At 52.6% G+C, this 12,642-nt stretch overlaps 1 protein-coding gene across 2 annotated transcripts in view; it reads right to left on the bottom strand.

The window, feature by feature from the left end:
• Positions 1-12,642, bottom strand: part of CHKA (choline kinase alpha) — a 35,911-nt gene that overhangs the window by 3,972 nt on the left and 19,297 nt on the right. Inside the window, exons 3-9 of one of the 2 annotated variants that reach the window (XM_043970079.1) lie at positions 8,444-8,497; positions 7,294-7,407; positions 6,476-6,609; positions 5,977-6,081; positions 4,901-4,959; positions 3,998-4,085; positions 2,743-2,851 (exon numbers count right to left, since the gene is read on the bottom strand). In XM_043970079.1, coding sequence (XP_043826014.1) covers positions 2,743-2,851; positions 3,998-4,085; positions 4,901-4,959; positions 5,977-6,081; positions 6,476-6,609; positions 7,294-7,407; positions 8,444-8,497 — 663 coding nt within the window. The remainder of the gene's footprint in view (positions 1-2,742; positions 2,852-3,997; positions 4,086-4,900; positions 4,960-5,976; positions 6,082-6,475; positions 6,610-7,293; positions 7,408-8,443; positions 8,498-12,642) is intronic. The other variant, XM_043970080.1, reaches the window with a different exon arrangement.

Genomic DNA, 12,642 nt, shown 5'->3' with positions numbered 1-12,642 from the left:
CACATACCAGGTTACCCGTTCCAAGTTCCAAGGGACCTAGGGAGCCAACCCCCACCATTTTTCATATCTCTGACACAATATTACTGATAAGTGCCATCACTTCCTGGTAAATAGGTGGAGAAGAACTGGAAGCAGTGTCAGATTTTATATTCTTGGGTTCAAAGACTGCTGCAGATGGAGACTGCAGCCAAGAAACGAAGACACTGGCTCCTCAGAAGGAAGGCCCTGGCAAGCTTGGACATCGCCCTGCTGACAAAGGCTCGTAGAGCCAAACCTCTGTTTTTCCCAGTAGTGTAGAGGTGCCCATAATCTACACTTTTGAATTATGGTGCTGGAGAAGACTTCAGAGAGTCCCTTGGACAACAAGGACATCACACTGGTCAATACTTAAAGAAAGTCATTCAGGCTGTCCACAGGAAGTTCAGCTAACCAGGCTGAAGCTGAAACACTATGGCCACGTAGTGAGAAAGGGATGGCAGAAGACAAGATGGCAAGGAGCATGAGCTGGGACAGACTGGGAAAGACAGTGGAGCACAGAAGGGCCTGTTGTGTTGTGGTCCATGGGGTCACAAAGAGTCAGACACAACTGAACGACAACAAGAAACTACTAAAATTAAACTGGCCAAAGAGTCTTTGTGAAGGGAGCAGGTCCAGCAGAACTGGTCAGCATGTCTGGGCTCGGCCACTCCACAAGTCCAGTCAGGAGGCGGGCACCAGGCCCAGGGCCATCGAGGCACGGTGGCAAACCCAGAAATAGCGCCTGATAGGGCGGATGAATTCCAAAGCCGCACCAGTGCACACACCCCAGTGGGCGCCAGGGCTCCCTAGAGCAGGCGGTAGGAAGGAAGAGCCCCCCTGGATTCAGGTGCCTTCACGCTCTTCTGGGCCATCGTTGGCCACACCCCTCCTCTTTCCTGAACACTGTGCCCACCCCCCTCCAGGCTGCCCACCAAGGACACGCCCATCTCACCTCCTGTCCCCCAAGGGCTCGCCCATCCCACTCCCCTCTCTTCAGGCAGCTTGGATGCTCAATGTCGCCGCTCACCCTCAGAAAGATCCCGTCCAAACACCCAACAGGAGAAGGGTCACAAGGGACTTAACGCCCTCCCAGAGGGTTTTCTAGCCACCCTATTGGGGGGGGGGGGCGGCTTCAGGGGCAGCCCACGAGAGGGCAGCATGGAGCAGGACCCTGACACCAGCACTTCATCCCCAACTTCACTGCCCCTCCCTCTGCCCTCTGACTGGCACACAGAAACAGCTGGACCACGCCTTCAGGGCCTGAGTACACACCCTCTTCCTTCCTAGCCCTGGGGGGGGGGGGGGACACACACCCAGAGTGCGTCCTTCGCCCTACGGTCACCGGGCAGGGCAATGCCTGACACGCCAGGTGCTGGTTTGGGGGGACTGATGGACCCCCAAAGTCACTCTCTCTCATGTGGAGCATTTGCCTCCCCCACCCACCCTTCTCCCTCCCATCTCTGAGAGTGCTTTGGGATGAATCAGTCAAGCAATGAGCACTGATTTAAGGGCCTACCACACACCAGCCTCCACGCTAACCCTGAGGGTACCAACACATAAGGTCTGCCTCCTTGTCCCCATTCTGCCCTCAGTTCATCAGGGGCGCCCATTCAGAGTGTGGGAGGCCCTTCTCCTGGCGCTGTCTGTCAGCCCTCGCCCTCGCCCTCCCCACAGGGGGCTTGGGGGTGGGGGGGACAGAGAAGGAAGGAGGGTAAGATTCAGGGCTCGAGCCCGGGTATCATCTGCACAGAAAGGAAGATGGAGCTACTGGGACTGATGGGGTGAGCACATGACAGAGTGACCAAAGTGCTCCCAAGATGCCTGTGCTTGTCTGGAAGCCAGTGGACGAGAGGGGGAGGAGAGAGGAGGGCGAGCACAGGCGGAGGCCGGAGGCAGTCGCTGCTTCTGGTATGGATGGACAGATGGATACGCATGCATGCGCATGCGCGCGCGCACACACACACACGCGCGCACACACACGCACACGCACACGCACACACTCTGGGGCTGGCACCTTCAGGTCTTTCAGGATCGGGGGACTGCAGCTGAGTCTGTAGGGAGAGGAGCACTCGGGGCAACTTGCAGAAGACAGGCTGGTGTGAGGTCCAGAGCACAGCCAATGGCTGCTCTTGGTGAGGAGAGGGGTCACTTCATCTGAGTCTGGGGCAGAGGAGGAGGGAGTGAGGGATGACCCCAAGGGAGTGGAGAAGCTCACCCTCCTTTATGTGCAGGGCTGCTGTCACTTATTTGACTTCTCTTCAAATAACCCAAGGGTGACAGTTTCTGGCCCGCTGGCTCCCCTGGGTCTAGTTTCTCAATCTGACATTCCTCCAATGCCCGTTAGGTATCCCTGTGCCTCTGACCTGTCCAGTCCATTCTTGCTCCATGATCAAGAGGCCAAGGAAAGAAATCCTGCCAGCCCCCACAGCCCTGGCAGGCACAGAATGTATGGGATAAAGAGAAAACCCCTCTTGGGGGCTTTGCATGACGCGCCGCTTCTCTCCTGATGACCAAGAATCTGATTTCTCTCCTAACCACAGAAAAGTCAGGCTCTCTCCAAAAGCCCCTAGCAGTGTGCCAGAGTGGGATGCGGCCCCTCCCAGAACTGCCTCACACAGGACGCTGCAGGGAAATGTGTCTGTTGGCTTAAAGCTGAGGTGACCGACCCCAACCGGCCAAAGCCAGGCCTCCGACCACGCACAGCTACCGAAGGTCTGCACTCACCTGCTGTTTTGCGGTAGGGTACTTCAGGATGTTGGCTCTGAAAAAGGGGTACTTTTCATAAGTGTAGTCATACATCCACTCACAGAAGTGATTGCCAATGTCAAAACCTCTGCAATGAGAAAATCAATCGTCACGCTTGGGAACCCTGTCATTCTGTTCATTCACAGAGAGCTCATTGGGGTCACAAGACCCTGGAGGGCCAGACAAGAAAACCGAGGCCCAGGGATAAGCACTGACTAGCCTAAGGTCAACCAGAGGTGAGACGGGACACCAAGATAAGGGCTAGGGGGGAATGTGGACTACAAAAACCCTCAAACCTTTTATCAGACACTAGTTTTCTATTTGGTGGTGCAATGGAAAGAGTGCCAGGTCTGAAGTCAGGCAGACCTGAGTTCAGATCCAGCCTCAGACAGCTCCTAGCTGTGTGACCCTGGGGCAAGTCACTTCACCCTGCTTTCCTCAGTTTCCTCACCTGTAAAATGAGCTGGAGAAGGAAATAACAAGTCACTCCAGTATCTTTGCCAAGATAACCCCAAATAGAGTCACAAAGAATTGGACACGACTGAACAAACAACAAGGATCAATAGTGGTGATGAATTATACACTCGGCAGCCCACCATCTAATAGAGCTGTAAACGTATCCTCCATTAGCATCCTTGGGGGTAGAAACAGGGTCACTTTTTCTAGCTCTCCTGCTTTAACCCAGGATGGCTTCTTTTTTTTTTTTTTGGTCTGTTTTCTTTGACAACCTAATATGGACATGTTTTGCATGACTACACATGTGTAACTTATATTGACTTGCTTGAGTTCTTGGGGGAGAGGGAGGAAGAGAATTTGGAACATAAAATTTTTTAAATGGATGTTAAAAATTGTTTTTACATGTAATTGGGGGGGAAATATTCTAAATTAAAAAAAAGACAAAAAACCCCCCAATAAACTACTTTTTTTTTAAAGTGAGGTAATTGGGGTTAAGTGACTTGCCCAGGGTCACACAGCTAGTAAGTGTTAAGTGTCTGAGGCCGGATTTGAACTCAGGTATTCCTGAATCCAGGGCCGGTGCTCTAGCCACTGCAAACAAACTACTTTTAATGTCATGAAAACAGAGGATGGTCAACCCCAACAAGCTTCTCTGTCTGCCTGTCCTCCTTCACCAGGCTCCCTGGGCAACTTAGCCAGAAGGCAGCTCTCACCCAATAGGAATTCAGAACAGCGCCGCAGCAGGCCCCAGAAGGCCCACCTGGAATGTCAGCCTTACCTGTAATTGTAACTACTGTATTCAAAGTCGATGAGCATCAGCTTCTGTTTTTCCCAGTTCTCCCTGCCTTCCAGCAAAAGGACATTACCTACAAGAGAGTTGGCCCCTTTTTACTGAGCAGTCCTGACCCCAGGTGAAAGTGTAACCTCGCCAGCACACTCTAGGTGGTGCAGTCTTCTCCCTCCCCTTCCCCCCTTCCCCCTCCTCAGGGGCACTAACGCCTCACCCGAGGACACTCCCCTGGATGCCAGGGGCAACCACCGGCAATCCTCTATCCTAACTTGATTGCAACATCTTGACCCCAGCTGGCTTCACTCTTGAGACCCTCTGGGACCCTTGGATAGAAAAGGCTGGGAGTCCCAAACCAGACCCCGCCCAGTAACCAACTGAAGGCTACTCGACTAAAGGTCCTACTGACCATGGTTTGGCATTGATGGCTGTAAGACACAGGGCACTCACGGGAATGAGGATGGGACCGTGAAACCAACACGTTCTGTAGCAGGGTTATTGGGGGAAGAAAGGATCAGACATTTAAGTACCTACTATGTGCTAAGCACTCTACATATATAGTCTCATGTGATCTAGGCAGGAGCTGATCTTATCCCCATTTCACAGTTGAGGAAACCGAGGCAGACAGGTGAAGTGACTTGCCCAAGGTCACAGAGCTAGTGAGTGCTGAGGCTGGATTTGAAGCTGGGTGTTCCTGACTCCAAGCCTGGTGCTCTGTGGCACTCCCCACTCGCCTTTACTGTCTATCTGGGTGTGATTCACGAGTTCCTTCAGTTTTACAGGACTTTGAGTGGTTTTCTGTTAAGTACGGGGTGGGAGGGAAACAGTGACGGAACAGGGCCATTTGTGGAGGGGGAGGGGCAGGGACTGGTGCCCACAGCCTAAGTCTCCTACCTTCTTGGCAGTCATTATGGCAAAACACCACTGGAGATGCAGTTGATTCCAGCAAAGACCTAGAAAAGGACATGGTTTTCAGTATATCACCCCCCCCCCCCAGCTAATAAACCTCCAACACGTGCTTCCCATCCTCAGAAGTGCGAGGAAAAGATGGCCTCTGGACGCTGCCCCCTCCCCCTCCAGCAAGCCCCACCAAGGCCTGGGCCTGGGCCGGCAAGGGACGAAAGCGGGAAGGTCCCGTGGGAGGCCCTTGAGCTCGCCTCAATGTCTCTAGCAGCTTCCCTGGCTTCACCCGCCCACAGGCTGCCCAAACACAAAGTCTCTTCCATCCTTTGACCGACTCCTAAAATCGCCATCTTCTAGAAAGCACCGACACCTTCATGGACGGACGGCTCAGAGAAAAGGCGTCGCGTCATGGCTGGAGATGGGACTCTGACAGCCGTCCCCGGGCACCCTTACTTTACAGGCATCAGCCCCAGAAGACTCTGGGGACACCTCCCTTGGTGTTCCCCTGCTCCCTAACATTCTGTGGACTCTGGCTGGCCAGCATGGCCACGAGGATCTGGGATCTCCTTCAAGCACGAGTTCCATCCAATGGTGTAGAGAATCCGCCGAGGCCCTCCCCTAAGCTGGCTATGGGGCAGACGCCCTCCTCCCTGTCTCTGACAGGGCGATGGCGCTGGACCCGGGGGGAGCCCTCTGGCTTCCCTCTTGACAAGGGGCCACCTCCTCGTCTTCCTGTCACACAATCCAGCCCGCCTCATCTTCCTTGTTCAACCAGTCTGGAGCCCAGCTCTCTGCCAGACAAGCTCTCAAGAGCATCCATCCAGGTGTGTGGCGAGGGTCGAAGGGCTTTTGGGAGGCTGCGGGGCCGCAAGATCAGAGGCCAAGCAACAGGGCTCTTGACCCTGAAAGAGGCCCCGAGGCAGCCTGGGTCTCTCCTGACGGAGCCCAAGGCCTCCTCCAAAGTAAACAATGGGATCTTACAGTCTCGCCATGTCGGAGGTGACAGTGAGAAAACAGCCTTTTAGAGGGAGTAATTCATAGGGTCAAAAAACAAAAGGAAAACTCACCTTAGATTTCCCATTTCCCAAGGCAGATTATAACTGAGGAGCTTGTTGAGTTTTTTAACTCTGGATTCTCTGGTAAATTTAATTCTCAGAACTTGGTTTAAATATCTTTGTGAAAAAAAGAAAAAGGAAGCTTAGACAATGGACTTGACCCCTTTGTGTTTGTCTTTCTACAGTCTGATGAACCTAATTAAGCTCCTAAATCCCATCCTCTGTGCCCTCCACCATCCAACCTGAGCCAGGGATGACTGGGGAACCGGCCAGAAACCTGGCCAACAGCATCTCTGAGAACTTAGAAGTGGAAGGGGTTGGGCCCTTCATTGTACAGATGAGCAGACAGAAGCTCAGAGAGGGCAGGACCGGGCCCGGCCACATCTCCTGTGTGAAGAGGCGTGACTTATCGAACGACAAGGCCACCACTGCCCACTTGAAGGAAAGGCAGACAAACTCAGGCGTCACTCGTGGACGACGAGACACCGGCCAGGCCGGTCTGACCACTTACTTTTCCATGGTTCCAAAAAGCCATTTGGGTTCTTTATTGAACGGCATCTTCATCCCATGAAACGTGGCCATTTTCTCAGCTATTTCTGCAGAGATGTCTGGCAAACTTAACTCCTCAGTGTTGAGCCGGCGGCTCTGGAAAGAGAACAAGAAAACATGGTCACATCTCCCTCCGGTCCCTTGCAAAGCAGAAGACACTCCCTCTGGGAATGGCCCAGCCCTTCTCCTCCAAGTCAGTACAGGCCCCTCTGTGGCCCCTGCTGAGGGGGAGCCTCTGCTTCTGGAGGGGCTGCTATGCCCACACCATGTCTTACTGGTCCCCACCCATCCTCTGGGGCCAGCCAGAGCAGCTGCGATCACCCTCGTGGCCAACTCTCATCTCCTTAGCCTCCCTCAGACAAAGAAAATGCCCAGTGACTGCTGCCGCCGCCGCTGCTGCAGTTTAGAACTTTCTTTAATGCCCAGTTAAGAAACAGAATCCTCACTGGATTTAGGGAACCAGGTGTATGTGTGTAATTCCTTCTCTCTCTCTTTTTTTTTTAGTAAGGCAATGAGGGTTGAGTGACTTGCCCAGGGTCACACAGCTAGTAAGTGTTAAGTGTCTGAGGCCAGATTTGAACTCAGGTCCTCCTGACTCCAGGGCTGGTGCTCTATCCACTGCGCCATCTAGCTGCCCCCTGTGTAATTCCTTCTCAACAGCTATCTTTCACAAAGTGACCTCATCAGCAGGCCTTTCTGAATCTAGCTCAACACAAAATACGAGGAGCTGGGAGACTGCTCCTCCTGCAGAAGCACAAACAGAAAAGGAAGGCATCTTACGGGGATGAACTGTTCGAGGCGGCCTTGTGGAAAGATTCCATACAGTTTCGGACCAAGTGACCTCTCGGCAAGAATGGCGAACATAACGCTTTCCAGCACCATGGCCTCAGTGCCCTACAACAACACAAACGAAGAGGAGAGAACTGTCACCTCTCCCTGTTCCCCTGGAGCTTCAGAACCCGCCGGCCGGCCCCCCCTCCATGGGAGGGGGGTTATTATGGATCATGTACTTCTGACCCCCAAAACTTCTCCTTTGGATGGAAGGCGGCTCAAGGGTCAGGCCCAAACTCTTCCCCGACTGCTTGGAGCTGTGCTGGAGGCTGCCTTCCCTCTTAGCCCTCCCCAGTCTAGTCCAGCCCACTGGAGAACTCCGACAAAAGCTTCGCCTCTGCTTGGAGGTCTTGTAGGAGGTTGGACCAGACGGGTGCCTCCGAGTTCCTTTCTAACTACTGCCCCCCCCCCCCCAGAACAACAACATCTGTTTTTCTTTCCAATGGGAATTCTCAAGCCAGAAGGCGGTACTCAGAGGGAAAGAGTAAGGGGCTGGCCTTGAATGGACACCAGCCTTGGATGGTAGGGGCCAGGAGTGGAGGGATACCCACAGTCGCTGGGGCTCCTCCCCAACAGTCCAACAATACTTGAAGCCGGCCATCTCAGATGATGCACTCGGGGCTCTTCCTGAAGCTGGCTCCCCACCTGTAGACCCTCCAGCCTGGAGGCTGTGCCCTCTCCTCCCACCCACAACCCCCGAGTTCTCTTGGCTGCCCCATTCCACAGCTGACGTAGATAGTCACGCTAAATGCTTTCCATCCTGATGCCTCCTGGGTAAGGCTGATTTGGGGGTACCCAATTCAAAGTTTTAAATTCACCCCTACACTCAAGTTCATGCTGTCATACTTAGTCCAAGACTCTACTTGAACGTGCCTCATCTTCTCATCTGGCTTGAGCTGGGACATGCCCCATCCTTCAGTCAAGTCAAACCCTCCCCATGACTGCGTTGGGCAGCCCAGCTCCTCCCAGCATCTGCCACACTCGACTCTGACTCAAGGTCACAGAGGTGGAGAGGAAGGGCACTCAGGCTGCCCCCAGAGCAGAAGGTGACAGCATCTGAAGCCTCACCTCACTCCCCCCATCTCCCATGACCACTCACTTGGCACGCTTCCTCATTCTGCGCTTGTCCGGCTCCTTCTTTATGACAGGACCTCTATGGATGAGAAAAAGAATACACTTCCAGTGAGGTGGCGAAAGTGAACGTAGACTCTAACTTGCAGCCATCACAACTAGACAAAAGCGAATCACAGAACTAGAAGACTAGCCTTTGTACAGGTCAGATCTGACCAGCATCAGCCTAAACTACATCACCAGAATCCAGTAAAAATAAGCACGGCTCCAAATATCTTCCTAAGAAAATAGACTGAGCCATGAGTCCAAATAGCATCTTCACCTTTCAATAGCCACCCTGGCACCTATGACCAATTTCACTGTTGGAGGAAAGTAACTGGAACCCTTCCATCTTCCCACCGGCCTTTCTAAGGGGTAGAGGAGTGAGGCATCAAAAAGCCATTGTCCAGTCTACTCTTCAACAGGACACTGCGGGCCAGGCTTCCCTCCTCCAAGGACAGCTAAGCTGGACACGTGCTTGGGGTCAGCCCTAAGCCAGACCAAGCTGGAGCTGAAATGTGCTGCCAAGGCAGGCGCCTGCCCGGGCCAGGCCCAAGCGAGTTCTCCCGTGCACAGGTGGGAACACTTCTTGCTTCTCTATCTGGTCACTGACTTTTCAAAGCAGTTACCTACCTAATCACCTCCTTTTTCCTCATCACAAGCAGGGTTGTGAGAGTTTAAGTGAAATCTCCCAATTGGGTAGGTGCTCTCCTGATCGGGAGATCATTTTCTATCACCTTCCTCAATGAAACTCTAAACTGGTCAATCGGGAATAAATGCTACGCCTGCCACTTCATTAAAAGCCCTAGAGGAGCTTTCTAAATGCCCACCACCCCCTGCTCCGTCCACCCCCAGGCTCTGCTGTCGTTAATAAGGGGATGAGGAAGAAGGAAGCCAACAAGGTCCTCCTCACAGTAGCAGCCTTGACCTTCAGACAGCGCCTCCCACATCCAGCTTGTTCTACGCTGCTGGAGAACAAACAGAAAGAAGCCCATAAGGGAAGCCTCTTTCTTCTAAATGTCAAAGCAGGCACCATGTTTTGGAGCCTCTAGTGAGCAGCATCCTTCCTGGTCCCACAGCTTTATCAAAAACACCTGTGCACAAGGCAGAAGTGCGGCTGGGAAAAATGAAGGCCAGAGAAGCCTCTCCAGCTCCTTGGGGAACAGCACACGGAGCTAAGGGTGCCCGCTCACTTGACCCAAGATGCAAGGAAACTAAAAGAAAGCTCCTGCCACTTCCCCTTCATGAGGAAGGTGTCCCTAAGGCCTGACTACACAGACTCACTCATCCCTTCCTAAGCACCGAGTGAAGCCCAGTTGGCCGGCTGGACAACAGGGCAAGTGGGGGCTAGTTCATGAAATTCTCACTCCCTTCGAGCAAAGGTGCTATAGGTCAAATCCCGTTACAAGGAGAGCCAGCACAACTCAAAGTTTGGGAAAACCTATTTCTAGGCCTTGACCTCATCCTGAAGAAATTCTGCTCTGTGAATTCAGTGATAAATACTCCAGTTCTGTCCTATAAAGCGCTAACTCCTTCGTTGGGAGGCAGCATGGTGCAGTGGACAAAATGCTAGACTTGGGCGTCAGGAAGACCCGAGTTTGAATCCCACTTTAGACCCTGGGCAAGTCAATTAACCTCTCTTGGAATGAGTTTTCTCACCTGTAAAATGAGGTTACAAACAGCACCTGCCTCACGGGGCTGTTGTGAGGGCCAAGTTAGAGCCTTAAAGAGATATAGACGTTAGCCACCATCTGCTCCCTTAGGCTGGACTCCAATGGCCCGTGAAGAACTCTCTCCTGCCCAACTGGATTATGTTTTTCAAGGGCAAGGACTGAACCTTCCCCTGCTATTGAAGCCTGGTGCTGGGCACCCCAGTAGGGGAGGGGAGGCAGGGGAAGGTGCAGGGGTGGGGGGTGTTTCCGAGTCAATGCCGAGGAGCCGGCCGACTGCTCCGAACTCTTTAGAGTCCAGTGACCCTCAAATGCTCCCTAAGGGCACACAGGGGTCAGGCGTGTGCCCGGCTAGATGCAGGAAACCTCCCCCTTCCCCTCCCCCCTCCTCCTTTCTGGCCCACACCACCTCCCCCTCCAACCTCCAGTGCTAAGCAAACTCCTTGAGGAGAGCTAAACCAAGAGCTATTTGCCTATCTAGCTCCAATGTGTTGTAAGGAGAGATCTGACCTGCACACGAATTCTAAAGAGAGCTGTGGTCATTACCTCACTGTTATAACAAGAGTTGTATCTTCTCGGGGGTGACACAGTTAAAAGGTTACTCTGCCAATGGAAGAAGCCCCTTTGCCTTACCTAATGGTGCTCCTGAAAGAAAGTCATTCCATCCAAAGTTACAAACTGCGTCGTTGTCTCGAGGCCTGCAAGGCCTCACCATTGCTCTCTGTTAAGGCCGTCACCCCTTTTTACAGTTAGCTCCTTGACAAAGGAATCTAGATCCTCCCTTCTCTCCCTCCCCCCGCCCTCCCCCAAATGGGAGATGGTCTGAAAGAGCAGCACCACCAGGAAGGTGACCCAGCCTTGGTCCGTTTCCTCAGTACAGAAGATGAGGCTTCTCTGAATCATGGCAGGGAAATGCAAGAGGACAAGCAAGAACCAGATCCTGAGCTGAGAAAAGATAGGTGGAACTCTCCTGGGGTGAGGACGGAGAAGCACCCCCCAAGTTAGTGAATGGCACCAGTTCTTCCCCCACAAGAGGTAAAGAACTGGGAGGATCCTTGAAACTTTACCCAAGGGACACAAGTGAATTTCTAAGATGGGTCAATGTTTGATTGACAGACCTTGGGTTTGTTGCTAAAAACTGTCTTTAATAACAGCACCCAATCAGATCTCAGGTGCTTATGGGCCAGAAAAAAGGGCAAGCTTGTTCAAAGAGGAATCCATCTGAGCATCTGTGGGGAAGTAGCTGTTGTGTCGTACTATAGTGGCTACAGAGATGCAAGGTTAACAGCGGAGCAGGGGCTGGAGGTTTCCACTGATACCGTATGCATGCTGAGCAAAAGGGAAGGAGCACAGGAGCCAGGACTGCCTTCGAAGGTAGCTTGTGGGAGACAGACAGCACCTACGCTGTCACAGCCAGACCCCTGGGGACAGGACTATAGGGAACTCAGCAGTCATCTAACTTCCTCATTTCACAGAAGAGGAAACCCAGGAAAGACCTGGGAAGAGAGGGAGGTGTGTGTGTGTGTGTGTGTGTGTGTGTTTGTGTGTGCGCACGCGCGCACATGCAGCCTGAGCTCCAGGAACAAAGGAACTTGTGTAGTAGGGAAAATAACGTGTCTCTCTCCTTGGCTTTACCCAAGTATGGGAAACAGCCAAAGCAGGAGAATGGCATGTGGCTACAACAGGGAGCAGAGAGGAGAGGGCTCCAAGCCTGGGTGGGGCTCCAGGTGGGGGTGACACTCAGCCCTTATTTCTTAATACGTCCATCTGCAAAACCCCCAATCATTTCCATGTTAGGCTATCACTGAATCCCGGACCCTCCAAGCACAGGGGAATCGTGTTGTTCTTCTGATGACTATTAGCTGTGCGCTGGGTTCCAAGCTTCTAGCTACTAAGGCTCATCTGATAAGATGCCAGTGGGTTTTAAAGTGCCAGAAGATGTGGTACATGGAGCAATGACAGAGGAAAAACACCAGACTAGTGTTTGTGATGTCCCAGAATGTCTCCAATGAAGGAAAGTCATTTCTAATTCATTTCTCTTGCTCCAAAACCCAACAACATTGAACGTGGCGTGTGCTAAGATCTTGGGGGCAGGGCTGATGTGAGTCAAGTCTCTACCTCGCATGCACGTGGGCAGACAGGGTTTACTACATGTTGGAATTGGTGTGGAGGGAGGAAGGAAGCGTCCAACACTTCACCTAGATCCCTATCGGGGATGGGAGATGAAGCATCATTCTTTACTGAGGAAACAGAAACCAAGAGTCTGGTTTGCCTCGGCCCGAGGACCAGGCATCCCCCCCCACCCCTTCTGGATTGGCAGCTGCTGTGGAGCTCTGCAAACCCAGCCCAGACTTATGTAGCTGGTGCTACTTAAACAAGTATTACGACTTTCTTTTTAAAAAGCATTTCTTGAAACCAAGAACTAAAAGAAAGAAATGAGAGCTGTAGAGAATGCTCCCACTTCAGAGGTCTCATATACTATACCGTGAATCGTGTCTGTCACCTGGAAACCAGAGTG

This window comes from Dromiciops gliroides, chromosome 6 (genome assembly GCF_019393635.1).
Source record: "Dromiciops gliroides isolate mDroGli1 chromosome 6, mDroGli1.pri, whole genome shotgun sequence".
Classification (NCBI taxonomy): Eukaryota; Metazoa; Chordata; class Mammalia; order Microbiotheria; family Microbiotheriidae; genus Dromiciops; species Dromiciops gliroides.
The sequence above is the reverse complement of the archived record's forward strand: the minus strand, read 5'-3'. Positions and strand labels throughout refer to the sequence as shown.